The sequence below is a fragment of the Branchiostoma floridae genome, chromosome 5 (assembly GCF_000003815.2).
Source record: "Branchiostoma floridae strain S238N-H82 chromosome 5, Bfl_VNyyK, whole genome shotgun sequence".
Lineage (NCBI taxonomy): Eukaryota > Metazoa > Chordata > Leptocardii > Amphioxiformes > Branchiostomatidae > Branchiostoma > Branchiostoma floridae.
In genome coordinates, this window is record NC_049983.1 from 10,640,109 (window position 1) to 10,668,085 (window position 27,977).

The following is a 27,977-nucleotide window of genomic DNA, read 5'->3' on the forward strand; positions in this document are numbered from 1 at the left end:
ATTACACATGCATTTTGAGCCAAATTCAGTTGCAAAATGTGCCATTCAAAGCCATAACAACACTCTCTAATTTCTGAAGCAATAACACTTGAGAAGAGCTAACACTTTGATATGCAGGAAGTACAGGAGACATAGAAGAAGATTACAGATCTTTCCTGTGTCATCCCATAACATCCTCTATATCCACATCAATAGTCTGTATTAATCGTGTTGTAATCTGCATGAATGTGTGCATTGTCTTGTCATAATCTCGTCAGTCATCTGAGGAAGAACCCTAGACCCCCTCCCTCAGCGTACCTGTACCTGTACCTGCTGCACAGGTGTGTGGTCCCATAGGTTAATCAGGTGAGGAAGAATGTGCACCTATAATCAGGACAATCACGCGGCTATAAATACTTTGTGGACATGTTTGCAGAGCTCCATTGTCCGCTAACCCATTATAGTAATGCCTGGTCGACATCTATTTTGTCCCAAAGTGGTGGAGTGACAGTTTTATCTTCTAATGGGGGGTGAGTGGGTCAAACTAACCTGTAAACACCAAGGAGGTTAATCTCTGTGTAAAAACTTTTCCAATTGGTTAACAGTTTTAACAAGGCAACATTTCAATATCTGTTGAAACAGACGAAAGTCATCAGCATGACATGTCATAAAACTGCATTTCATACTGATATAAACTTGATGTGTTTTGCAAAGTTGTTGTTTAATGTTTTGGATAACTGATTAAATTGATTTTAACTATTTGATAAACTTTAACGTTATGTGACTAGCAACAGCAAGAAACAAAGTTGTGTGTCTGTTGTTGCTAAGGTATCAAAACAACATATCCCTCTGTTTGACTTCTTTTATCTCTGTGTATTCAGGGTCAAACAGCACCAAAAGTTGAAACGGTCATACAGTTGTATCATGCTTTAGTTTTGTTCATTACATTAAAACTTTTCTTGCTGATTGTATAATACTCTTGAGATTATAGTCATTTGGTAGTGTTTGACAAATTCTAAAAAGATTCATTTTGGGATGTTTCTTGATTCCTATCATCAGAAAAATTCTGCTCCTCCTATCATGTCACCAGTTTCATGTCATGTCACATACTGACATTTGTCCCTGGGATACTCAGGCATGTAATAGCACAGCATCTTAAAATACACAGGTATCAGAACACAGCATCTTAAAATACACAGGTATCAGAGATATGTCGCTTTCTCTTCCTATCACTTCTGAAATGTAAACAGTGATTGTCTTGCATCTGGAGACAGAGTCAAAAGGACTGTTGCATTAAACTTTGATAACTGTATCCGCCGGAAATTTACTTAAGATGCTCAAAGTGTATTGACATATACATACTTTTGGTCACAAAAAGCAAACTGGTATCCATGCATTTTTCTATAGCGTCTTATTTAAAAAAGGTTCATGGGCTGAAATTTTCTATAAAAAAAAAGATGTTGTTGTAATTTATCAAAACATTTGGAAAGAAAAATGAAACTTTACATTTTTTCCAGGGCAACACTATTCCATGCATGTAACTCTCATTCATTGCAGCAAGTCAATATTTTTCTTGCTGGTGTTATTGTTTCCTCCAAATAATAGGTCAAGGTTATCTGACCTCTACAGGTGGTTTATTAGGTTCGAACTCCCCCAGTTTTGACCTGTGCTCTTCACCTTAGCCAATCCTTGATCCTTCCTGTTGCGACTCTGATAGGTTCTACAGTAAAAAGGCAAGGCAAGGCATGTTTACAGAACCTAACAGTTACTCTCCCATATCATGTAGTAATAGTGGCCATGTCCAAGCAGGGTTGATTAATGTCATTCATTGTCAATACTGTTTCCTCTTGCCAGAACAGAAGGGCTTTTATCAGGAAGGAGCAAGACTGCTCTTTGTTGGACTTTGTTTCTACATCCATTTGCAGGATGTTTGATCTGGGTTGCTTACAGAGTTTGTGTTACAGTTTTGTTATGGTTCACAACACCGTAAGAGGTTATGCCTTGTACCACACAATCTATACATGTTGGAAGTAGATCTATTTATTTTATCCTGACAGTCCCTCTTCTGACCTACTGTGAAAGACTTTTAAAAAACCTTGGAAGTGTCAGCACACCTGCAACTGAGAACTGCCCTCCTGGTTCAGATGTCACATTCCTGTAAAATGAAAAGTGGCAGTAATATGATTACATACTGGTTCAAGCATGCATCAATTAGGGAATGAAAATTACTGCCTATCGAGCATATTATCAAGCTTAACTTAGTTACGTGGGAGATTTTACGGCTATGGAACCACTGACGTCAGAAGGTATCTGTGCCTGTTGGGCCTGTCTTATTCAGCTCAGGTCTGATTTGATAAGCTCTGACATTGAAGGAAAGAAAACATCCGTGCAAAGGAAGGAGTTCACTGGTTCATAGGTGGAACCTGCTGACCAGATGTTTAAAATAGAACCCCTTTTCGGCCAGACAAATTTGATGTATAATTGTGTTAAATGAGGGGTGCAAAACATTTGGGGCAGGTTACTATGTCATGAGTCAGCAGTCAAGTAAAATCAATTCTGAAGCTCATCTTTCAGTTCAAGTCTTTCAGTAATCTTTTGCCATCATTTTTACTCTTTGTACCTAAAGAAGTCATAGAAACACCTCCATCGTACTACTAGTACTGACGCGACGAGTATTATGCAGCTAGGTAACATGGATACACAGGTGCACTGTGCTAGTGATCTTGACATTCCTCTTTAAAAGATGCTTTGAAATGACCACAAAGCCATGTGAGATGACATCAACATTGTCAGAAACCTTAGTAAGTAATAAGCTTGACCCTTGAATAGTGGCACTGGTTTTATCAGTACCACTCAACATTGGAAGATTCCCCAAAAGGGTGCAGCTAGCTCAGATAAGCCACTCAAATGGGGGAAGACATTGACATTAAGGATGTTTACGTTACACTCAAGTTGCTTTCAGTAAGAGTCACTGTTGCATAGGGCAACTGAGCTCTTGTCAGTAAAAGCCATTAGCAATGACAGCAGAACTCCAACTCAGGTATTCTGCTGGAATTCAGGTGTTGTTCAAAGTATGGGGTCACCAGTATAACAGGTTATGCCTTGTAGCATCTGCCCAATGTGCCCCACCTAAACTACATATAACAGTAGGTCATATGTGGAAAGCTTTCCTGTTAATGCCAAAATTTCTAAGAAGAAAGGGACGAAGTCCAAATTGGGTTGGTCATCCATACAACCAAAAGGACTGCATCAGTTTTTACTTATCATGCTATTGGATACCTTAACCTTAGTGGGACTACATTCTCTAAGAGTGTGGTGTCTAATGTTACAGACTGCTAAACTGGAACTCCATGCCAGCAGTTTGCAATTGGAGGGTGTTACCACAAGCAGAAGGAATGTGTCAAATCTGTCTACTGATAACATATTGAACTTATCTTTCTCCACTACTTCCCAGTGTGATACCAGGAGGAAATGTTGTGCTGAAGTTCATGGTTTCCTGACTAGGACTTTCTGTCCTTTGGGCTGTTGGGACAAGGTGCTGGAATGTCAAGAGAATTCCATGCTGATAATGTGCCGGCCATGTCCTGCTAATTAACTATCACAGCAGACAGGAGCATTTCCGAACTGTGAAAGGCTTATCTGGAAAAGGCTAAACTTGGAACTGCAAAATTATGTTGCACACTAGCACGTTCGCTGACCTTTAAGATTCCTTGAAGGGGCAGTAACACAAAACATTAAAAGCTGTTGTCATTGTGTACTGAATTGATTGGTAACCAAACTGAATTCATGCAAAAAGCAAGATAACATTAGACATTTTAATTTTTTTTTATACTCCATCTTGGAGAAAACAGACCTGATTCAGGCATCCCATTCCATGTCCATCATATTGCTAGCTTGTAAATTGTAAATAGCATCAGTTCTTATCAGATAGATCTACCTGTACAACTGTAATGATAAACCCAACAAAGTGCCTTGGCACAAATGTCGTGAGGAATGGAAACCTTTGACAAAAACAACATCGCACCTGTTGACAGGATATGGTATGCCTGTGAAAAACAGTCTTGTCATGGATTGTTGATATGCAATGTGCATGTGAAAGACTCACCTAAATAGTTCAGATAACTTCCTGAACCTGCCTATGTGGTATTTCAGCGGGGTTTCTCTCTGTGTTTGTGTTTTCAAGATCATGACGATGAATAATGCTTGGGCATGTAGGGCAGTAATTTCATCTATTTGAATTTAAGTAGAATAGGAAGTTGAGAGCAACAGTTGATTTATACAGGAGACATGCTTCAGTTGTGGTGAAAAAAAATGAGCATAACTAGTTTCAGCAAGTCAGCGAGCTGATGACTCAATGGCTATGAATTTCCAAATGAATAGGAAATGATTCTGTCAATTACCTAAAGTAATATGAGCTTCTTGAACTTGATAGAATGGTAAAATTGCTTTGTCTAGTATGTTATTTTGTTCTACTTTTCCAAAATCAATTCAGTGCTCAGCAAATATATATTCTAGTCAGGAAACTTTCTGGTTGCCACCTGTTAAGGGGGGGGGGGGGGGATCGAACCCCATTTCCCACATTAGATGCCAACAAAACCCCAGACCGCTTCCACCAAGATGTGGAAACAACAACTTCTTTCATTCCCATTCTAGGCGAGGTTGGTCAACCTAGGGGATGTGGCTGGTTTGTGGCTAAGATGGGAAGAAATTGGTTTCAATTCCTTATGTTTGAGGAGGATTGGTTAGGGGGTGTGGTTGGCATTTAGAGGTGTTGACAAGAAAGCAGAACAAAACCTTGCATTTTCTGAAGGAGATTTAAAGAAAAGATGACAGGTAGGAATCCAAATCTGCCCCAAAGTTTGACCAAGGATGAAAATCTCACTATGACAAAAATACAGTTTGACTTTGTACTTATGAATCACTGCTTATGATTCTATTACTTTCCCATCTATTGACTATTAATATTAGTACAATGTCCTGCAGATACCACATTATAAGGTAATGAAATTGGGTTGTTGGGAAAATCTAGGGTTTCCCCTGAATATTTTACTTCCTTTCAAAAACAACACCAAATGTGAAATATCAGAGCAGCAATTAGAGGTATAAGAAGGCAGGTTTCAATTGTTGGTGACTGATTCTTGGGAGCCTGTCAAATATAGATTGATGGAGAAAAAATAGGAATTCCCTTTGTAACCTTTAGGTCATGGGGCAAAATTGGAGACTGTATCCAGTAATCTGTAAAATTCTTCCTTCTAATGCTGCTTTTTGTTTTCTTCTTAGCAGACACAATTGTCCTGACCTTCCCCTTTACAGTTAAAAAAGCCCAGGATTGTGTTAAGTCTAATTGGTGCCCATGTCATCTACACCCTGAGAAAGTCGGCCCTGAATGTCGCTCACACAGATGGTTCCTATAATTCAGATGAACCTTGTCCTCAGGATGTACATTCTTTGAACCAAAGCCCAGACTGATGTAGTAAATATAGAATTTGGCTTGTGATGTATGAAAGGTGGTGCTATCAGGTTTGGGGGACAGTCCTTGATTTGTGTAATCTGTGATTGGAATATGGAGATTAATTTCCTTTGTTGTCAGTCTTTTGAAAATGAAGTAAGCTCGAAATTGATGTATGGAATTGAAATATGAATGAAAGGTTGGCAAGGAAAGTATTTCAACAGTGGAAGCGGCCCCTTGAGTAGCACTCAGTGTTAAGGATGAGTACATCTTAGTTTCTGGAAGATCAAATTTCCAGGGAACATAGTGTCTAATATACCAGCTGCACTTTTGACAGGATACAGGTGTACTCAAGCTGGGAACGATCAATGGTATCTATAGCACGAGGCAATGATTTGGAACCTGCAAAAAATATCAACACCTAGTAGTATTTCAAGTTCAAATTTCAAAGTCAGATTTCCTCTTCTTTTATGCTGCCCTGTGGCAAGACCTTTTGTGTCCAAAATTAAGCGCTAGTTCACCTTTATCCGAGGGGTAACCTATATCCATTGTTTCTACAGACAGGGTAACAAGTCAATGGATAGTGGTTTCAAACTGCAATATCCTAAATCCACTATCAGTCTGTTTTGAAATATTGAAAATATTGCAGTTTGAAACCCCCGCCTGTCCTTCTAGGTGACATCTCTAAATACCGTTTTTAAAAACAATGGATATAGGTTACCCTGCAGATAAAGGTGAACTAGCATTACATGGTGAAATTGGGGGATGCTTTCAGTTTGTAAGTCCTAAGATGGCATTTTCCATGTCTGTTTAAAAAGAATGATTTCTCTATGCATGAAGTTTTACCCCTATATCAGCCAAAATGGTTTGTCCCAGGTTGCAGAGCAGAAGGTGTATTGGAATCAACATCTCAGGGTCAAGGTCTAGTTCCTGCCACAGATAACTGCATGCCAGCTCATTAAAAACTTGATAATATTTGAGGGCAGGGCGGCAAGATCTTAAGCACTGGGATGTGCTAAAAGCATACCTTGAGGGAAAAGGAAAGATGAGAGGTCTTTAAGGATTTTAAAAGGCTGACAAACTGCAATGAAGAATGTGTACTAAGAGGAACTCGCACATAGAGGGAGATACTACTAGTGACACACACAACTGGAAAAACACAAACCCCTCAATCAAGATAGCATGCTTTCTGCTATGGACACATATGCTCGTGATCAGAGGTTTTAATTTGCTTTTTATCCGGAAATGGGCATTAAAAGGACTGTTTTTAATCCAGATTTCTTCCATTGTTAAATCTCATCTTCCTTGGGCCAAGGCCTGTATATGATAAAGATTCTGATGACGATTAGAAGTAATCATGGCAAAATTTACCTGAGGTTATAGAATGCCAACCAGTACTAGAATGCCTACCAACCTTCTTAAAGCCACAACTCCTACACTTCAACACTGTATGAACTTATGAAGTATTATTGTGTTTAGCCCTTTCTTTTAAGAAGATGGAAAATTAAGTTTGGAACTTGTGAAGAAGAAGAGAAAACAGATTCAGCAACAATGTGCTGCCAGCTGTTCCAGGTGGTCTACAGCTGCAAACTGATGCTTCAGTGAACTCTAATCAAAGCAAAAACAACTTTTGGATTGGTGCATAAGCTTCACTAATGTCGTGAAATGAAAGCAAAGTATCCAATTTCTTTTTTAACTTCAAAATGTTCAGTGTGGTTTCAAGGTCTGGTTTATGAAAACAAAGAGTACAAGGATGGAATTCTTCCTTTGTAGTTTAATCTCAATTTTCACACATAAGACTTACATGTAGTTTCTTTCAAACCTGTGAACTTGACAGCTGGTAACAATTCCTCAAAAGGGTATTGCCTTCAGCACAAAAGACCAGACTTGTATACTCGTAATCATGGTTTCCCTGGGAAAACATGACGTATCTAAAGAGGTCTCTGAAAAACCATGGGAATTTGCTCAAAGGAAAAAAAAGAAATGTAAGAAATGTACTTAAGTATCATGTGTCAGGGAATCAACTATAAACAATATAATCCTTTGACAGGTTAAATGCAAGAAGACTTTAAGGCAAACCAAACTCACCAAGTAGGAAAAGTATGCTCTGTATTTATCACCTGTTTAAAGGCATGTTGATATCATTGTACCGTTTTTTGACCCAGCTTTTTTCCACCTTACTGTTCGATGTTGATGCAACATTTCTGCTTGTGGCCAGACAAGGATTTACTCTGCCAAATTAGTTTAAACCTTTTCTCATACAAAACTGGCAAATTTCCAAAAGTAATGGTACTCATTCACTGCTTAGAGTTAGACCTGGAGGCTCAGCTTTGCTCTGATTGGTCACATATGTGTGGATACTACAGGATAGTGTTTAGAGTAGAGCTTCTTTTCCCATGGGAGTCTGTGTTATTTCTATCTCTTCACTGGACCTGATCCAGTTTATGTTCTGCATGTGTGCCTTGCTCTGTATGTGTGCCAGGGAGACCAAGTCGTAATATTACAGTATTCTTTGGGATGGAATTTTGGCAGTCTATGTTTAGTCATGTTCAAAATACTTAACATGCAGGTATGCAAAACTTGAGTTATACATTCTAGCCCATCTAGTTGAAAACTTTCTCTTGATTACAAATTATGCCTAACTCTGATAAGCTGTAATTCAATATACCACAGAGTCACCAGGTGACCCAGTGACAGGTGTGTTGTGCAAAGGCACTTCAGTCCTTGTAAGGAGGAAATGTGTACCAACAAACAAGCATGCCTGTTTCGTAACTGTGGATGGAGTTTCAGCCATGGCTTATGTAATGTCACGGCACCTCCTTTCCTGTATAACTGTTGATACTTTCTTGAATACTTCCCAACTTCCATAAGACTCCTTACCCTTCCAATAAAAACTGAGTGCAGACGTGAAGAATCCTTTGTTTACCCTGCTAATCCTCCCCCCACATGTCTTGCTGTGTGCGCAAATGTGGCCTTGGCAGCAGCCCTCAGACATCATTTTCGTCCAGCTTTCATGTTCAGCCAGAGCAGGTGGTCTGGATATAACTTGTCCATTCTTTGTTGCTAGTCCTATGGAAAAGTTTAATCCCATAGATGGAGGGCTATGATGTAATTATGTAAGCACCAGCACCCAATTTATTTGTCGCTCACTTATCCAAATGGATCCTTTTGAACTGGGTAACAGATGTAGACATACATTTTGTAATCTCAATCTGAATAGTAGAGTCATGACATTAGAAGTAATTGCCAGGGTGTGTAGAACAATACCGCAGTCTTTTTTTCATTGATAATGGAAAGTCATTGTCTTCTATCTAAATCTTGAAGTATGTTAGTAAATAAAATAGACTACCCAACTCCTGCAAACATTTTGAATGGTACGGTCCAAACCATTTTTCATCCCTAAAGTCAGTGGAACTTTACCAAAAGTTCATTTTCCATTCTTGGCAGTCTGGTCAGATCTCAATCTCCCACCTGGCACATTCACAGCTTCCAGTAATCACCCAAGGAGAAAACGAGTTTGCTCTACTTTCAGCACAGAGGTACTAATTTGAAGAAAGCCCCTTTCTCCCAGACTAATAATGTAGCATTATTTCCTTGATGTAAACTAATTTTGTGGTAAGCATGCAGGTGGGAATTTGACATGCACAGAAGGCAGGAGCAGAGGTCTAACTTTAGTCAATGCAGACTGGCAGAATGTTCAGACATAGACATGTGGCAAATAGTAGGAATGGCAGATGTTGTCTGGTGTTTGTGGAAATGCTTTTCTTTATGTATTTGAACTTAAGTAGATAAAACGTTCTAAGCTGCTATTTCAGTTTGGCCAGTGGTCTAATTTTCTAAGAGACAGACAGACCTTTACCTTTACTTAGTCCCATATTAGACAGAAAGGCAGGCACAGAAAAGGGAGTGGAAAACTCAAGGGATATGGCAAAAAATTCTTAACATTGAAAGCTCCTTGCTTGATGCTTCTATGGCATGTAAGGCTCTAGGCACATTCTGTTTTGACAGGCATCACCTAGCAACATCATCAGTCCGGTTGTCTCATGGAGGACACACAGGCCTTGTTCATCTGTTGACTGATCAATCAGATCCACCAACACAACAACATGTACCCAAACATGTCTGTCCCCATTGGGCCTTACACATCAAAGTCAGTCTAATGCGGTGTCCAAACAAATCGCAACAGGGGATTTGGTCAAAGCAAACAAGTTGTCCTCACTTTTGCATGGTGATTAGTGATGTGATCTGTCTAGTACTACAAGAAGAAGACTCTACATGACTTTCGTCATTTTGTTTTGAAAACTGTTGTTCAGGGCCGTGTGTGACTTTACCCATAAAAGAACTCAGTGGTAAAAGAAAGACTCTAGAGCTGCTAGCTTGGGCAGCCAGACTGCATGCATACGTGTACAAATTCAAATTCTTCTTGCACTCAACTCATTTCTGTCCAATTTGTACATTTCCTGCTTCTCAGTCCTTCTTGGACTTTTCCCAAATTACCTCATTTTTAGTAAGTAGAAAGATAATGAGCAACAGGCATCCCTGCAGACTTCTTAAGGGCACACAACCAAGAAGAATGATGATCTGATTTTTGTTTCATCCGCTCTAAAGACACATCCAACAGGAAGCGGCATTAGCTAAGATTTAAACTGGAGACAGGAAGTGTTGGATGGAGAGCAGGTAAAGTCCGTAAAATTGTAAGAGCGTGCACAGCTGTAAAACGGGGATTATACTAAAACCAGAACCGGGCTGAACCGGATTAGGTACTCAATTGGCCATCCTATAGTTAGTCATACAAAGAGAAAGATTCCTTCCTGAATTCCTTCTTTCAAGATCATCAAGGAAACTGAAGGCTTAGAATGAAATCTTGGCTGTTATTCAAAACAGATTTTGAGAGTCAAATGCATTTTCTTCATCAATCTCCTGAAAAACAAATTTGGCACCAATAATGATAACATGCTTTCCCCCATTAAACAGTTGTGACTGGTAAAGGCACAGGTTAGGAGGAATCGAATCTTGGCTATTATTCAAAAATAGTCAAATGCATTTTCTTCATCAATCTCGTGAAAAAAAATTGGCACCTGTAATGATAACATGTTTTCAGCCATTAACCAGTTGTGACTAGTAGAGGCACAGGTTAGGAGGCTGTTTATGTGATTTATGGTAAGATGAACCTGTTGACACAGACAGACACTTGAGACTGGCTCCTGCTGGTTTCCTGCTCTCCCTGATTGATGCCTTATTTTGGACCAACCCTGCCCCCCTTACTGGCTGGCCACGCCCACCTACAGACCCCAGGCAGACCAGAACAAATCCATTTTGCAAATTTATTCTAAATTGTCCTGGCTCAGTCATGCACATTACTCTGAGGGCCGATTTGGCTTCTCCTGTTCTGGATGTTGCCTCAGTCTGACATCTGTTCCAATTTTCTGTTGCATTTTGCAACAAGACTTTCTGATAGTTTTGGGCTTAACTCATGGTTTTGCCCTATATCTCAGCCAGGTAAAGGTATACATTTCTTTTGAAGAAAAAGACAAAGTTGAAATGAAAAATAGGCACAACCAAAGTGTCCTGAATGGTATTTTTGATTGGAAAAGTGCCACTAACCTTTGACAATTTTTCCTTCAATGTTTTGACCTCTTTTGTATATATAGCTGTACAGGAATATCAATGATATGCTTTAAAGGCTATGCTTTAAAAACAGGTCCTTTGATTTCTCTTGTGTCCTAAAAGAATGTCTGATTTTGAGCTTTACACAAGCCTGAGTCTACTCTGCAAAAGCTGTTAAAAAAGAGCCGACTCAGCATCTAGCTAAGTTAACCTAATCTGTGTCCCCCACACCAGTGCCATAATCAGTGCACATGACCCAGGGTGTCAGCACTTGACTCTGGTACAGGGAGGGGTCAAAGGGGAGCCAACTTCCCCATCTCACTATAATTAGAGTAATGAGAGGACCTTCCACACACTGGGACCAGAATCTGATACCAACTCCATTTTGTTATAGTTGCACGTATCATTTGCTTTCTGCATATACTCCTGCACCCTCACATTGCTCGATTCTTATTTTCTTCTTCGAGAAGGTTTGAAAAATTAACTTTCTGTTTGGAGATGGATTGGTTAAGACTTTTATGTGCTATTCTAGACAGACATTTGGTGGACTGCTATCTTCACAGCATGCCCCAGAATCTGTGTGCAGCCTCTTGAAATGGAGGAACTGACCCTACAGGCAAAGGTCAGCAGAGGGCTGGAGGGTGAATGCTTATTACTTAGCCTATGGCACACCCATCTGTTAAAAGTTAAACTGATGCCATTGTGAATCTATTCTGCTTGAGATGGCTCTGAGCTAAGACAGTTTCTCCTAGTTTAGTTTTCTTGTCATGGTCAGCGAAATAGTATGCTGGTAGTATGTAAATTACTATTGTGGGGAAGGGATGGTGTCAGATTTTCAATTGACCTTAAACACTCAATGGATATGTACAATTATGCTGGTACACAAAGTGCTCATGGGTATACCAGGTAGTGGTAATTTTATCGCCTAAAATCCCCAAAGAGCTTTGCTTTAATATACATTGTTTAAATGACTAATCTCATAAAGTAGGATGTAACTCAAGCTGTAGGACAAAATTGCAAAAGGGAACAGCTTGGTATCAGCTCCAGTGCCTCATGGGAAGGATATATATTGTTGGTGGCAGTTAAACTGTGACTCTGGTTGTTACATGGTGCCTGTTACACAGCTGGGGTATACAACTTGTTATTAAACAACCTGTGTCAGGTTGATGGGCATTAAAGACAGGCTGATATTGAACACATGGGGCTCTAAGGGTAATTCATCCTCAGATTTCAAGTATATCACCAATCTGTATATATATGGAAATGATTTCACTCGTATTACAATGGTTAGTATGACAAAAGAGAGCAGAATATTTGTTGATTGTTTGTTCATTTTTGGCGAGAAAATAGAGCCTTAGGTTTTTTTTACCTTTTTAATGTTGCCCACAAAGATTGGAAAAAATAATGTTTTTCTTCTACTTTCAACTTAACTTTCTGAATTTCACAGTTCTCAGTAGAGAAAAACATACTTTCATCTTTCCCTTCCTACGGTAGAAAGTACATGTACCTCCAATGATAGTGAAGTATCCTCTGCGAGGAGGGCTTAGGATCAGTCAGTAGGATTTCCTGGTTGCTATGCTGGTGCTTTTCTTCTAAAGCTAGTTTGGGTGGCACTGCCTTCAGAAAAAGGACAATTTCATCCTTTAAAACCATGATTCCCAAACCCTGCTCTAACAGGCTAACAACAGAAATGGATCACTTCCCAGGCATGTTGTCCAGTAGACTGCAGAATAACTGACATGCTCAGGACTTGGCTGGCCTTTGATGTGGCCTGTGTTATCTCTGGGCAGGGCTCAGCAGACTTGTGGTCAAAACCAGGGCTTGCTGTTGAGTTATACAAGCCATACTCTCTCTGGATATTATCATCTGTACTCATTCAATGTACGGAAATACCCACAGAGTAAAGTACCTGTTTCATTCCATACAACAGGCAATCGAAGTGTGCATATGTACTTCATATGAAGTGGACCTGTAACACCATTTCACACAACACTCACATTTTCTTCAGATCCAGGTATCAAGTACTAAATCCATCTTACTGGAGTGCTTAGCCTTGTGCCAGAGGTCAGACACATTGGAGACATGGAACTGACACAGAATTAGCAACTAAAGAAGATGTTTTTTAAATCCAAAACCCAGAAGGAAATGTAACGTTATAGGACTTGTGTCTTCAGTTGTCATTCAACCTATGAAAATTACTACTTGATGATAGACAGCTTAGACTATAAACATAGTCAGGTTTTTGTCATAAGTGTATATCAAAAGTCTCACAAAAGGTTTAGTTCAAAAGTTCTTCTATGGCAAAACAAGGGCTTGTGTGGAACCATTCGTTCATCTGCTTTCTGCTATTTTGCTACCCCATACCATACTGGTAATCTTGCATTAATGACTTGATTATAGCCCTACAAATTGGGACCTTATTTGTGGCGGGGCATCTCTTGGAAATTCAGTCTTGGACACTTAAGATAAGGACCTCCTATGAAGAGAACAGTTGCCGGCAATAAGTCAGATCTTAAAGGAATCTCCTGTGATACCATGGAACACACATGGAGCCAAGACATGCAGTTAATGAGCTACAGCATGTTGCAAACTGGGGAGAATCTTCAAGAGGGGACCCTCTCTTCATATCAACTTCTTACCCCTTAGCAAAGTCTATTTGTTAATGCTAGAAAGATGAAGACTGGGCTTCCAAAATTCAATGCCTTACTTTTTCCATATTATTGTATGAGAACACTTTCAACAAAATGGTAAATCCTATTAAAAAATACAGCTAAGGGTGCCAACATGACACTACATGACACTACAGATTTTATGGTCCATCCCTAACCTAGATAGATAGGGAGTGAGACAGTTTGGAGGAGGTACCAGACTTTGACATATCAAGATCTTGATCTTAACTTAAGAAGAACCACATGGGACAGAGTGAAGACTAATTGACTGTCTGCTTTGAAGAAGTGTAGAAGATACAAAACATTGACACCTGTTGCAGATTTAAGAAAAGCACTCCCTTTGATGAAGAAGCTTTCACCTTTTGAACTAAAAACAATATCTTAGATAAGAGTGGACAGTGGACACTTGGCAGGATTTAAGATAGCCATTGCAGCAAGCCTTTATACTTCTGGAAGATCAGCTTTTAGAAAGTATAATTGAGCACTCACACTGGTTTGTTTTAGAATCTCTGTGGTCCTGTATCTTTGCATAAAATCATGAATCAGTAAAAGATATATTTTCATATGATGCTTAGCTCTACTCAGTGGAATGATTGATATGAGTGCATGAAAAAATTATACAGAAATATAAGACATATCCATGATTATGGTGTTTTGTAAGGCTAGTTCTACCTCCCAAAGTTTACCAAAATTTACCTGAAACCTAAGAAGTCCTTAATAGATAACATCACCTGTTTTCAATTATGTTAATTAATTAGCAGAGACACATGACTCTTAAAGTAGAGCAAGGGTAGGATCATCTGTCCTGTAGCTGATTGCTATCTGCAGGTCTGGAGTGGTGTATGGATGGACCATAGGAATGTTTGTTCCTGTTGTCATCATAGAACTGCTGATAACATAAGGGCAAAGTTGATTTCAGGCAAAGTAGTTTCGATAAGGTAGTAAGAAATGGTACAACTTCACCAGAGAAATTTCTGAGATTTAGAGTTGTCTGTTTAAGCTTGTGAAATTGCACCAAGCTTGCAAGGAATGATAAAGCTCTTAATATGAGGACTAGTAGTTGTCTGCATAAAGAAATCATTGTCATAGATGTAACGTTAAAACATGTATTTCCAAACAGAGTTTTTGTAGAAATTCTGAGGTATGAATTATTTTATAATCTTACGTACATTATATAAATGCTATACTGTATGTCAAGCTCCTTTCTGCTCTAAAGACTTTGTAAATGATAAAGATATATTTGTACATATGTGATCAGTTGATCAATGTAATCACCCATAGCTACTTGTGATGCTGTATTTTACATCACCATTTTACATCAGCAAAATACACACAAACACACAAATAGGATCCATAAAGCTTAAACACCAATCCCTGTATAAGCTCCCCTGATCTGTAAGATTGACAGCTTCCTCCCTCTGGACCGGGTGCCTAGAACCTGCCAATCAACAGTGAACTGGAACTCTTGGCAGTCCCTCAAAATAGTCAACATCTAGCTAATGAAATACTTGGCCATTTTCTATCTGGCTTCCATATCTTATTGCTGCATTTCCTTGTAGGCTGTGGGTTTTCTGATAATCACTTTTCTTGGAACTACTTTGAATGGAGCAAATCAGCATGTTGTTTTTTTGCATGTAATTGCACTGATCTGCTCGTAAACTGAGGAAAGGAATTTGCCCCTTCCTTTTTTTAAAGCCTTCTAGGAAAGAAGCAACATATAAATAGCATGCACGCAATCTGAAATACTGAAAACTTGAAGCTTGGGTTCAATGACTGGAACCGTAAGTTCCTGTTATCAGTTGATGTCAGTGAGCACCAGTCTGTCATGACTCACCCCCTAACCATGTCAGAAAGATCCCAGGTCCTCTCTCTGTACTCCTTAGGATGACATGTTTTCCCCAACTCCTGAAACCTGAGTCTAAATTTCTCTGATACCAGGCTCATTCTGAGAATAGAAGGGAAAAAATCACCAATCATTGCAATAAGTATACTATCTAAACGAATGTGCCTTAAAGTAGATATGTCCTCATAATGAGGGAGTCTGAGTGACTTAGTAGAAGCGTTATAACCTGAACTTGAAAAACGTTTCATGAATGGAGAAAAAATCCAATGATTAATGGATTAAACACTCTGTCAAACTGCTAGAATACCATTACATACTACATGTAGCATCTGTGCATTTCTGTTGCCTTCTCATCACCTTCAGTATCAATAGGCTAAAACATCCAAGACAAGATCATAGAATAAAGGACTTTAGAGTATAAGGTTATGATATCCTCTACTGAGTGAAGTACATGTATTATGCTTTTTCGAGTATACAATATTAGAAACAGTTGTGCCAAAATGTCAGATGGGGCATAACTGAGATTTACAAAGGGGTTGTTTTGAATATAGAAGGTTACTACTTCACAGAGCTATGCTTTGAAGTCATAGAAAGACTTTGCAATATCCACATCTGTCCTCAACATGTGTGTATGGGCACATTCTTTGCTTTAACAAAGGTCTACTAATCAACTTCACCTACAGCTTGACTCTTTGCGGCTCATACTAGTTCTTTCAAAAAGTCCTTTTCATCCTAGTTTCTCATAAACTTTCAAACCTTATAAATTCTTTGGCCCTCAAACTAATATTTCCAATGTTGAGACATCTTGACTTAAAGACTGTGGCCGGTTGTCTCCATTTCAAAGATTTACACAACTTGAAGACTGTCACTGATCTGATGTGGAAAGATTTGCAGCCACAGAGTTGGTCTCCAACAACAATGGCAGCAGTGCCAAGAGCACATTCTTTCCCACTGGTCACAGCAAATATATGCTTGACACACTGATTGACGTTAACCTACAGTTACGTCTGTCAGAAATGTCAGAAATTTGTCAGCTCTCAATTGCTTTTTCCTGGAAGTATCCTGAAGAAAATGCTTATGTTACAATGTTCTGAGTCCCAACACATTACTTTAGACCAAGAAAATGAGAAACTGATGATTTATAGTCTTCAAGTTTGTATCATTTCCAATACAAAAATAAACATGGCAGCACCTAGACAGAGTTGGCCAAAACATGACATTATCAAATATATGTGTAAAAGACTAAGTTGTCAGAGACTTTATTTGGAAGAAGTCTCCAGCATAAACAGTTTTTGTAACGGTTGGCAGTTTAGACACTGATTCATATGCGCATAGATAAATTGCGAATCTCATATGGAAGTCTTTAAAGATTGAAGGCTTATGCAGAGGTAATCTGAATACTAGAAGCTACGTTTTCTGCTTTCAGTACCTTGGCCAGAGCTAGAATCAGAGTGACATCACATGTGGCACTCTGCCAAAGCCTGTTTCCATTTTACTGTGAGCCAGACAGAGGGATAGACAGTTGAAGATTCCCATGGTTGTTTACTGCTCTCAGCCAAGTTCGCATACCTCCCAGGAAAAGTCAGCAATAAATCTGTGAGCCCTGACACCTGTTGTTTTGGAAGCTTCCGCACACTTGCTGATTGATAAATATGGAAGTCATCTATTCTTAATCTTATATCAACTTTAGAATTGGGTTAGAGAAGTACACTGTGCAATGTATGATTGGCCACATTGGGAAGAGAGGTACACTGTGCAACATATGTATGAGTCAATGCTATTTGACTCTTCAAACTGAAAGCCTAACAATTCACGTTTTACCTATAAATGCCATTTGCTGACATTAGTGACTATTCTTATTAGTGAAAATATCATTCTATTCTCCTACCCAAATTCACTGACAATGCAAGACCATACAAGTAATGTAAAAAGACTTGGACACAGGCAACAGCATATTGTGGTATGACTGAGTACGAATTCTAAAGCATTCAATTTATGATCATTTTCTGTGTTTTGTGCAGGGCCGGTCGTGGGGAGTTGGCCTCCATGAAGGAACAGCTGACCTTGGAAGTGGGGTACCATTCTGACCAATCAGAGCGCAGATCACCTGCAGGGCACTCAGATGTCTCAACTCCTGACCAATCAGTGTCAAGTGGATGCAGTAAGTAGAAAACATCATCATGATAACAATTTTATCCTTTCACCAATGCTAAGAAAAGGGACAAGTATTCTTCTTCTTTTTAAGATGTGCAGTTTAAGAGTCATCATCTTATAATTTCAAATATTTTCGATCAAATCAGATGGACTCCCCTACATCAATACTTATCAGTAGAAATCTCCTACTCTAGCTAAGTTAGTAGGAAAAGTTTTGATGATAAAAGAATCATGGATCTGATAGCCTGACTGTCAATCAATCAATGACCAACATGATGGTCACTCTAGCGTCCTGGATGACTGATGACCAGTCCAGGTTGGCTGCCCTCCCCTCTTCAGACAATAGCCTGCGACCACAGTAAATTCAGGCTTTGAGTATCCTGACAATAGTCCGGCTCCCCCGACACCCTGCCCTTTGGGCTAACCGCTGAGCTCAGCATAATAGTGGTGCTCCAACCATTGTCCTAATTCTCACATTTTTGAAAACAGGGACGCTACCTAGACTCAACCGTCTTTTCAAGGAAACAAAGTTTACTTGTCTGACCTCAATCTGTCACTTCTAAGATGGATCAAATTTACTTCTTAAGTTGAAGTAGATCTAATTCATAGCAACCTTGGACCAAGAAGTTGTATATCTATCACGTCGGCTTCAATGCCAACAGTCAGTAAAACTCTAGCTCTTTTCATTTGGTTTATTATGGAGTTTTACAGTTTCTTCTTGTAGCCAGTGAAATCTGAAAAGATTATCAAACTACAGCTTGGCAACTAACGTTATATGTTTCAAACAGCACGAACATGTAAGTAAAAAAAAGTGTTAAACTTTGACATCTATAACAGTCAGTAAAACTCTAGCTCTTTTCATTCGGTTTATCATGGAGTTTTACTGTTTCTTCTTATAGCCAGTGAAATCTGAAAAGATTGTCAAACTTCAGTTTGGCAACTAACGTTATATGTTTCAAACAGCCCGAACATGTAAGTAAAAAAAAAAGTGTTAAACTTCGAGATTTATAACATCTTGTATACAGGGTACTTTGACCCACTTGTGAATCATCTAATTTTCCAGAAGTAAGTGAGTGTAGAGAGAAGGTGAAACATAATCAGATAGCCGTGCTCCGGTAATCCCCTACATTGTGCTTGTTCAGGGTTAGTGAACCCTCTGACACTCACACAATAGCCTGGAACCGCAGGCATCAGCCGTGGTGACAGCTGAATAATGACCAGGACCACACTTTTGTGTCAACTGTCACCATCCACTGGGCAGGGGAATCCAAATTCTTCATCAGAACCTTCGGGAGTCATTTTTCCCCTGAAGACTATTATAAGCTAATTTTGCATTATGTATTACGTTAACTTTCCCATGAAAAGGTTTAGATAAAACAAATTCTGCGTTAACATTTGAAAAGGTATAGATAAAAAGGTTACACAGTAAGCTATTGATAATTTGATTTTGGCTCTTGCACATTTTGATATTTTTTCAGCAAATAAAAGAAAGCTACATCATCATGTACAACATAACATACCTTATATTTTAGATAAATTAGTACTATTACCATATTACTTCGCAAATTTATACAGCCATGTAGATACTATCAATTTTATACTGAATGTTATATTTGAATAATTTTCTGATACATCCATGCCCCCAAATGCTTCACAATTCCTGTAACTCATGTATACTAGCTATTCTAATAGTCTAAATTTGCCAGACACAATAACCATGAATAGTTGGTACATTTTTGCATCGGGGGTCACTGATCTTGAGTTACCAGTCATTCATACTATGTTCATTCCCGTGAATATACAGAAAGCCGAAAGGAGACATAGGAAATGGGCATTTTGTTTCCTTTGAGCCTTTTTGTTGTGTTCTGATAGAAGTTTCTACAAAAGGCACAAATAACACACTACAAACTGATGAAAGGTCTTGAGTACCCTTCTTTGTTCATCACTTGCTTTGATGTCCCACAATTTTTTCAGAAATTAGTGTTTTCCAAGAACTTGCTGGTGCCACATAAAGATAAATTAAAGTAATTATGATTAGTTTGTCTGGAGAAGACAAGGTTTACTGCATCAATTTTTCCTTATATTTCTATCATAATGGTATTCAAAAGAAATTCACTTTGTCTTTAGTAGGACATTTTAGCAACAACCCAACAACTTTGAATTTCATTGTGTTTTAGATGTCTGTTGTACTACAAACAAACTTCTGTGCTTTGCATGAATATATGACTGACACCTGTCAAAGTTCTCTGCATTTTTGATGCAACAATCAAGTCAGTAAAACAGTTAAAGCAGTCTAAAACAGCAAGAGACAAGGCATCCGTAATGGGGGTCCCAAGTTTCCAATTTTTCACCGAAAATCTGGAAAATCAATTTTACTTGGCCTTTCTCTCCGACCCCTGATGACCAATTTAGAGTCCGTGTCTCCATGGCAACCGCTCAGTCAGTAATGTCGCAGACGTGCCTGTAACAATGGCGGGAAAATTTATGGGAAATTTGGTCAATTTCGGGTCATTTTTCCGGGCCGGGAGGGTCAGTAGTGCTGAACACATGCTATCCGTCTTGGAGTGGGGAGTCTTTGTTGTAGGGGTGGTCGGACAGAAATGCATAAAACATGAACATCTGTTGGCTTTCCCAAAATTACGAGCGATAAAGGTTCGACTTGCCCGGACGAAGGCAATTAAAGATATTTGATGAAAGTGTATACAAACGTGAGTGCTTTTGAATTGCGCTCAATTCCCAAGTTTCCCAGCATCCATTCATCAATCCGTCTTAAATACAAAAGGATGAAGATTGAAAAATGCAAGTTTAGTACTACAATGATGTTTGCCTCTATTTTACCATGCAAAGAGAATGCATAAATTTGCTCTACAAAAAAAAGTGGAATGTGGAAATGTTTATTTTAGATGTTACAGATTATTCAAGTTAAAATAGACTTCAACCCTCAATGTGTCACATCCAGAAATTAATCAGTTGACAGTAACTTTCTGAGATTTCAGGAAAATCCAAGTTTGGCATTGCTACATGTATCATTGTGTGAAGGTTACTTTATATATAACCCAGGGAAAATGACCTGTTTTGTTAACTTTTTCCGATGATGTCTAAACTATAAACTGTAAATGTTGTAGTTGGCAGGAAAACTTGTTAGTTTAACCTGTGGAAACTGTGGAGTTTATTTGTGCTGAACCTTGGTCAGCTGTGAGCTGACATCTTACACATGACTGTTGTCTGGTCACATTCCTCTACACTACCTCAAACAAGAACAGGGTTTATTTTCATACCTCTGGAAAAAGAAATCCCCAAGTCTGAAGTATTTACAGGAGTCAAGAATGTAGCAAAATCTTCCTGTCATCTAAAAGCTTCTGGCATTCCAACTTGGTTAGAAACTGCTTAATATAGCACCTCTGTGTACAAAAGATAGTTCACAGTTACTTTTAGACTGTACAACAACTCCAAGAACGGATACTTGTAATTCCCCTTTAGTTCCATATAGTACTGTGCAATATCTTGTGCCGGTTGTGTATGACATAATCAAGTGTAGCTGAATAAATGACAACATTTTTCTCTTTTTTTTCACCAGGTGAGGAACAGTTGTTCAGGGCAGTAGAGGGCAGAGCAGGTAAGACAGACTCCTTTTCTATCCTTAGTCTTTAAAAAGGAATCAGAACGAAAACAAACACCTGCACAGATGCCAGTCAATACTTTGTCTGTCAAAACTATCTTATATGATGTTTATATAGTATTCTAAAACAGATTTCTAATGGAATAACTTTTGTGTAATTTTAAGCGATTTAATCTTCAGAAAACTATGTTGCCTTCTATGATGAAGTTAAAATTTTAGCATAAGGTTACATGTATCAAAGCAAATTTGTTACCAAGAATTATTCAAATGTTGCAGAAAATATTGGCCTGGAAGCTTGTAACGAAAACAAATATGTAAACCACACTTTTTAATTTGTTTGCTTTGAATGAAGACAGCTGATACCAGTTCACCATTTGAACCTGATCACTAAATAAACACTTCCTGTCTTTCCCCCGAACCAGCCTCGGATGACGGGAATGCCTGGGTGGAGAAGCGAGGGATGGAGGGAATGGAGTTAGAGGAGGAGGAGGATGTAGAGAAGATGAGTATGGAGAAGTTAGCGGCATGTGTGGAGCAGCTGAGATACAAACTGAAGGATGCTGAAGGGGAGAAGATCACAGTGGAGGAGCAGCTCAATGAGGTATAATAGATTTTGTAGTTAATTAGATTTGCTACTTCTAAATCAGATGAATTTCTAACATTGAATATCAAAGTTAGTTGCACATGCATCTGTAACAGATGATTAGGGGCCGTGCCCATCTCCATTTCTGTAGCCCTTAGGCCACACATTTGTGCAAGCCACTACAGCAGGCGGCTAGTCCACTGATAGTGATGTGAGTTTAACCCAAATCACTCTTCCTCATTAGTGCTGAGTGTTAGGCAGAGAAAGCAGCATGTACCATAAAGTCTTTGGTATGACTCGGCCAGGGAACAAACTCATGACCTACAAAATGCAAGGCAAACACTCTATCCACTTGGCTATTGCACCGGCCACCAACTACTGGATAATAGAAATGTCTGACCAAAACCTCATGCTCCCAGAAACTCAGTGCTTGGTAACCAACACAAGGAACTTAAATTATGTAAATGATCTTGATTACAGAAAATGCAATGTCCTTTGTCCACCAACTCTCAGAGGATGAAATGATGTAGCCCACTATTCAGTTAGCATAATGGTCAAAATTTTCCCAGTCCTAATGGACATTGTGTTCTGTCGGATTGACTGAAAACCAATTCATTAGATCCTGACAAGCCTGGGATTCCAGACTACCTGATGAGAGTAAACATCATGTTCCTCTTTGCAAATTGGACCCAGGCTACTATTTGTAGCCCCACTGATATCTGTCCCCAAAACATCACTTTTACTTCTATGTCAGACTACAAAAGAAATGAGAACCATGTATATCAACATGCCGTACATGTCTGTACAAAGGAATTTCATAGTATAAGCTTACCAGAGCAGTATTGCACATCTGCAGGACATACAATAGCAAACAGTTGAACACAACAGTTGATCAGAACACCCTACTGTTGAACAAAGGCTCATGGGTGGTCTGGTGCGGAGAAAAGTTACAGAACACTTCAGTCAGCCTTCTTTTGTTGCTACAACAAGTACAGGATTTGCTGCCGTTGTTTGTTTTGGTTGAAGGCAGCTTTCAAACAATAGGAAAAATGTATCCCGGTGATGTTTACAATGTTTGCCGACGTTTGTGCTGAAGAATTGTTCAGGTTGTAAATTCAGGATTCTCCTTGAAGGAAAAACAAGTTCTGTAACAGGACCTCATTTTGGCTCTAGACATTTCCTAATGCTATATACTATGATACAGTCAAACATGGTCTCAACAAACAAGCAAAGCTAGGGACTGAGGAGAAATGGCCTTTGCAGGTGTTGCTTCAGACATAACTATACTGGGTCTTAACTATGCAAATCAAATTATACATGTATGTGGCTTATGACAGGAGTGGAGTGGTTGGCTTGGCTTCATGTAATTGACTGGAACACATCACATTCATTGACGAGCATTCAATACAGCTTGATCAATATCTGCTCAGCATGTTTTGACATAGGACAATAGATGAGATATTGAAACCTCTTTGGCAATCCTTATTTGGTACCTTGAAACCATGTGAAACACTGTTATACAGTAACAATGCCAAACGATATACATTGCCAATTGACCAATCACAACTTTTCTCCCATCAGTTCAAGAGCGAGGTGTTGATGGAGCTACACGAGAAGTCAACGGACATCGATAAGATGCAGCTGGAGCTGCGTTGCCTGGAGACTGAGAGGGTGCGGCTGTCAATCATTGAGGAGAAGCTTATTGACATCCTGGCTGTCATGAGAACACTGCGCCTGATGGTACGTAAGCACCACCTAGCAGATCCAGTATGAAGTGCAACATAATAAACTACTGACCCATTTCTGTACATTTGTATGTCCTCAATTGTGTATATTGATCCCCACAGTTTCTATGAACAGATGATCTTACAAAATATTTTTATTCCTTTCCATCTTCAGCAAATCTCTCGTCGTTCGATGGGAAAGCTTGTGTTGGACAGTGTTAACAGCAATGACAAGCCACAACAAGGTAAACTGCATTCCTACAAATTATATTTTGTGACAGTGATACATTTCTTGAATGAAAATCTAAATTTCTTATCTGTATATGAACGGCCAGTTTGGCAATTAGGCTTTGAAATTAGTAAATCAGTGTAAATACAATATACAGACAACTTTTTCAAATTCAGTGATGAATGGCAAATTGCTCTGATGAAAACTTTGGTTGATTGAGTATTGAACAGTGCTTCTGATTTCTATCCAACAATTTATAATAAAGATCTGACATTCTTCTTACCTCCTATAGATGGCGAGGGAATTAAGGAGTTCCTGTCTGCTCTGTATGACAACTTGAAGCACTGTGACCTGCTGTTGTCTGGACAGGACTGTCAACACAACACGTCCAACAACCTACTGGCAGTGTACGGATAAACAACGATAAAAATACATCAGTCCAATGCATTAATGTAAGAGACAAACAAGACGAAAAACATTGCATGTTCAAGGCTTTGCAAGCAATGCCAACTATACTTGATAGGTTCCAAGTCGGTTGTATCAGTCTGTGTTTATAAATTTGTAGAGTATAAGAAATGAAATGTACAGGTAAAAGGAAAAGAAGAGAAACAAGAAAGCATAAAACAAAGTTTTGGATAAGAAGAAAGGGACATAAGAGCCCAGCTCTGTCTTCAAGAGCAGAAGAAGGGATGTGAATGCACACTGTGGATGAAATAATGGAAGACATTTGTTGTCAATGAATTGTACATTTAAATGATATAGATATGGATTCTTGAGCCCGTTTTTAGCTCATGCTTCAAGAGGTAGGAGACCGATTGTCTGTCTATAGAAAAACAGTTGGTTGAAAGTTGTGACTGAAAGAAGGGAGAGATTGTATTTGTATTCTTATACATGTATGTGAGGGGATATGTTAAACTCGAAAGAATGGTTTTTTTGAATTTCTGAAATTTGTGAAATGTAAGAGAGAAGTGTACTGTTGAGCATAAAGGTTTTTAAAAAGAATTTGAATGGTTTTGTAAGTTAGTGTAAAATTCATAACTTCCTGGTGAAGATGTGATGTCTTAGATTTTAGTGATCTGTACAGTTGGGAGGGTCTCAGATTCGGAAGACGTGCAGAAATTCTGTCAACAAGGAATCGTTGGCATTACTCAGAGTGAGAATGTAGAGTGCAAAATTGGAAGGGCATGGCCTATTCATAAATGTTGTAATGCCAATGTGCACGTCAAGAAATGTACGTTGTTTTATCTGAAATGCTTTGCACACTTGTACAATACAATAAGCCTTTAGAATCCTATAGTTTGATGCAAGACAAGTCTGTACTTAATTAAGACATCAACACTGTACATATATGATATGTGAGCCGTGGAAAAGGCTGTGTAATTGAGAAAATGGTTGACATAAGTCACAAAAAATGAAGAGGATGTCAAAACATAGTTTTGTATTTATTTTTAGGACCTAGCTATCATGCATTAAGCTACATTTATACCAATATATCGAGTAACTATTAGTAAGCCATGACCCATCTTAAGTACCCCATTGACATTATTTAACTAGAAATATACATATCATCGATGTACTAATATTTCAAGGAATACTAAAACCCTTCATATGATATACAGCCAAGTAATAAGACCTGGTCTCTTTATTAGTCTAATATTGGTACAATGTAACGTTACCCGTAGTTACCTTGCTTATTCACAATTTGAAAGAATCATAAACTTTGTAATAAAGGAAAAGACAAAAGACATAAGTTTTTGTGGTGTCTTTGTCACTCTATTTGATAACGCAATGCTAGGTATGTTGCGAATCTTTTAGAATGTAAATGAAGACTTTGAGAATAAGCTTTCTCACATTAGTTAGGACGCATGTGCAGCGACACAGGAATTCTAGGTAATATGTCAAGGGGAAAGGCACACAACAAGTAAACAAAACCAGCGTCTGGACGTTGTTATGCAAATCAAACAATGTTCAGACAAGGGACAGTTAACTTTTTGTGTGCCTTACCCTTTCGACATTATTACCTAGAATTCCTGTCGCAGCACATGCATCCTGACTTATGTGAGAAGGATTATACTGCCAAACCTGGGAATTCATCATTTTACACTGGTCCAGGAGCAAGTAAATTTTATGGGTGATCATGTGCAGAGTCCAAATCTAATGCCAGCACACGAAGGAAAAAATAAGGCGGACAAACTAGATAGCTAGATTAATTCTTATAATTCCATCAGGTGCCATAATACTGCTGCAAATTACTATGTAGGCTTTGGAAAAATATCTGAAGTATATTTTCCTGAGCATTACTGATGCTGCATTGTACATCTTTAAATCATATTACATTTATGTATGTTTTTTCATGTGGTAATATTATGGCACCTGGTGAAAATATGTGAGTTCATGTTACCGGCATTTTCAAATATAGAGACCATATTTAAGCATGTCATAAGGTCTGAAGCATAAAACTTGCAACGCGTTTGTGGCCTACTAAAACTCACCAGCAGTGCAGTGAAGTGTTCATATTAAACGTTACTTACATGAAGCAGCTCACAAGAAACAGTTCCCCCGTCAAACGTCTGCGGCCAGGCGCTGAATGTTCCACAGAATGTGTATGTTGTTGACAGGAAACTAAAAACAACGTATTGCTATACAACTTCCCGATATTCGATATATGTTACGGTGTGTAACAATGCTGATGTCTTCTACAACGTTTACATGTGGCAATGGCATACCAATACAGAAGCGTCGCCTTGCGGACAAAATTATTATTACCACTAGTCCAGGGGAAAGATTTTGATTTCATATCAGATCCTGTGGTTGGTCAATTTGATAATGCATCAAGGATTCTCATTGATAGAAATGCTACCTCCATTGACCAATAGTAATTTATCAATTTAGCACCTACGGTACATTTTATCCTGTCTATCAAAACTACCAGTCTACCATTGGTTAGCTTTGTCCAATCAGGTTAACGATACAGTCCGTATAAGCCAATCAGTTTCAATTTTTCCTCCCAATGACAACGAAAGATATGCACTTAGCCCTCTGATCACTAGGGGGCATTGTGAGACCGTGAGCAAGTCAATCAAGTGAAACAGTGTCGTGAAAAAGTCTTCCTTCCCATTTTGTTGTTATTTTCACTCCGCGTACCGAAGGTACGCTTCGAGTGAAAATATTGTTTTCATACTGTTTCTTCTTTCTTTCTTTCTTTCTTTCTTTCTTTCTTTCTTTCTTTCTTTCTTTCTCCTGTCACGACCTTTAAAGTGTTTCCTCTCCGTCGTTCTTGGACCGAATGACCTGAAATTTGGCACAAGTGTACCTTGGGTCAATACCCTCAGACGTTTTTTTCGGTTTTTTGATAGATACATTTAAAATGATTTTATGGATGTTTTTAGGTGGTGTTTTGACCGAACTGTATAATTGTGCCTCCCGTGCCCAGGTATTAAACCCAAGGGACCCGAAATTTGGTATGATAGTGCATGAGATATTTACCAAAAGAACCCTGTTATCATTTTTGGCACAAAATCACTTAAAAATGATTTATAAGCCAATTTGGCGGGGGTTTTCGTCTGCGTTTTCGTCTTCACCGCCTCTGAGCGTCTCACCATATATGGTAAATGACGTAATCACTTTCCCTGTGTGTGTAAGACCAGGTGGCGGTCACCCCTGCTTGCTCTAATTAATATTCATGAACACGCGTAGCAAACGTCATCCGGCGAATGCGGGTGTTGTTGGAATATCTGCTGTTATCAAATTCATGAACGACGAATAATGACACGGTGTGAGGGCATTGTTCTCAGTGCTATTGTCACCAATTCAAATCAAATTTATTGTCACAAATCTCGACGCAAGCACAAGATACGTAGGCACATTTTAGACAGGATGCCACCCTCAGTCAAGTGTAGCCTCTACCAAGCTCCGCGGATCGGTGGTCTAATTGTAGAAAGTAGACAAATAGAGTCAATAGTATGCTAGGAGAGTCGGCCGGCCAGAGGATTCATTTCAAGTGCAGGATTCACCACAGAACAAGTCATCAACAACAGAGAGAAACAATATCGCAATCCCAATGCGAAAACCACAACGCCTAAAGCTCAGAGCTGTTTGGCATGGACGCCTAAAGCTCAGAG

At 38.9% G+C, this 27,977-nt stretch overlaps 1 protein-coding gene and 1 long non-coding RNA gene across 2 annotated transcripts in view; one reads left to right on the forward strand and one right to left on the reverse strand.

The window, feature by feature from the left end:
• LOC118415958 (EF-hand and coiled-coil domain-containing protein 1-like) overlaps positions 1–24,286 on the forward strand; it is a 34,293-nt gene extending 10,007 nt beyond the window's left edge. The window contains exons 3-8 of the mRNA XM_035820924.1: positions 17,569–17,708; positions 21,279–21,317; positions 21,743–21,921; positions 23,485–23,643; positions 23,803–23,872; positions 24,149–24,286. Coding sequence (XP_035676817.1) covers positions 17,569–17,708; positions 21,279–21,317; positions 21,743–21,921; positions 23,485–23,643; positions 23,803–23,872; positions 24,149–24,273 — 712 coding nt within the window. The 3' untranslated portion in view covers positions 24,274–24,286. The remainder of the gene's footprint in view (positions 1–17,568; positions 17,709–21,278; positions 21,318–21,742; positions 21,922–23,484; positions 23,644–23,802; positions 23,873–24,148) is intronic.
• Positions 907–24,224, reverse strand: LOC118415959. The gene is made up of 2 exons (XR_004831176.1): positions 24,140–24,224; positions 907–2,134 (listed from the first exon to the last, which is right to left on the reverse strand). It is a non-coding gene; the product is annotated as an uncharacterized LOC118415959 (long non-coding RNA).
• Positions 24,287–27,977: the final 3,691 nt, after the last annotated feature.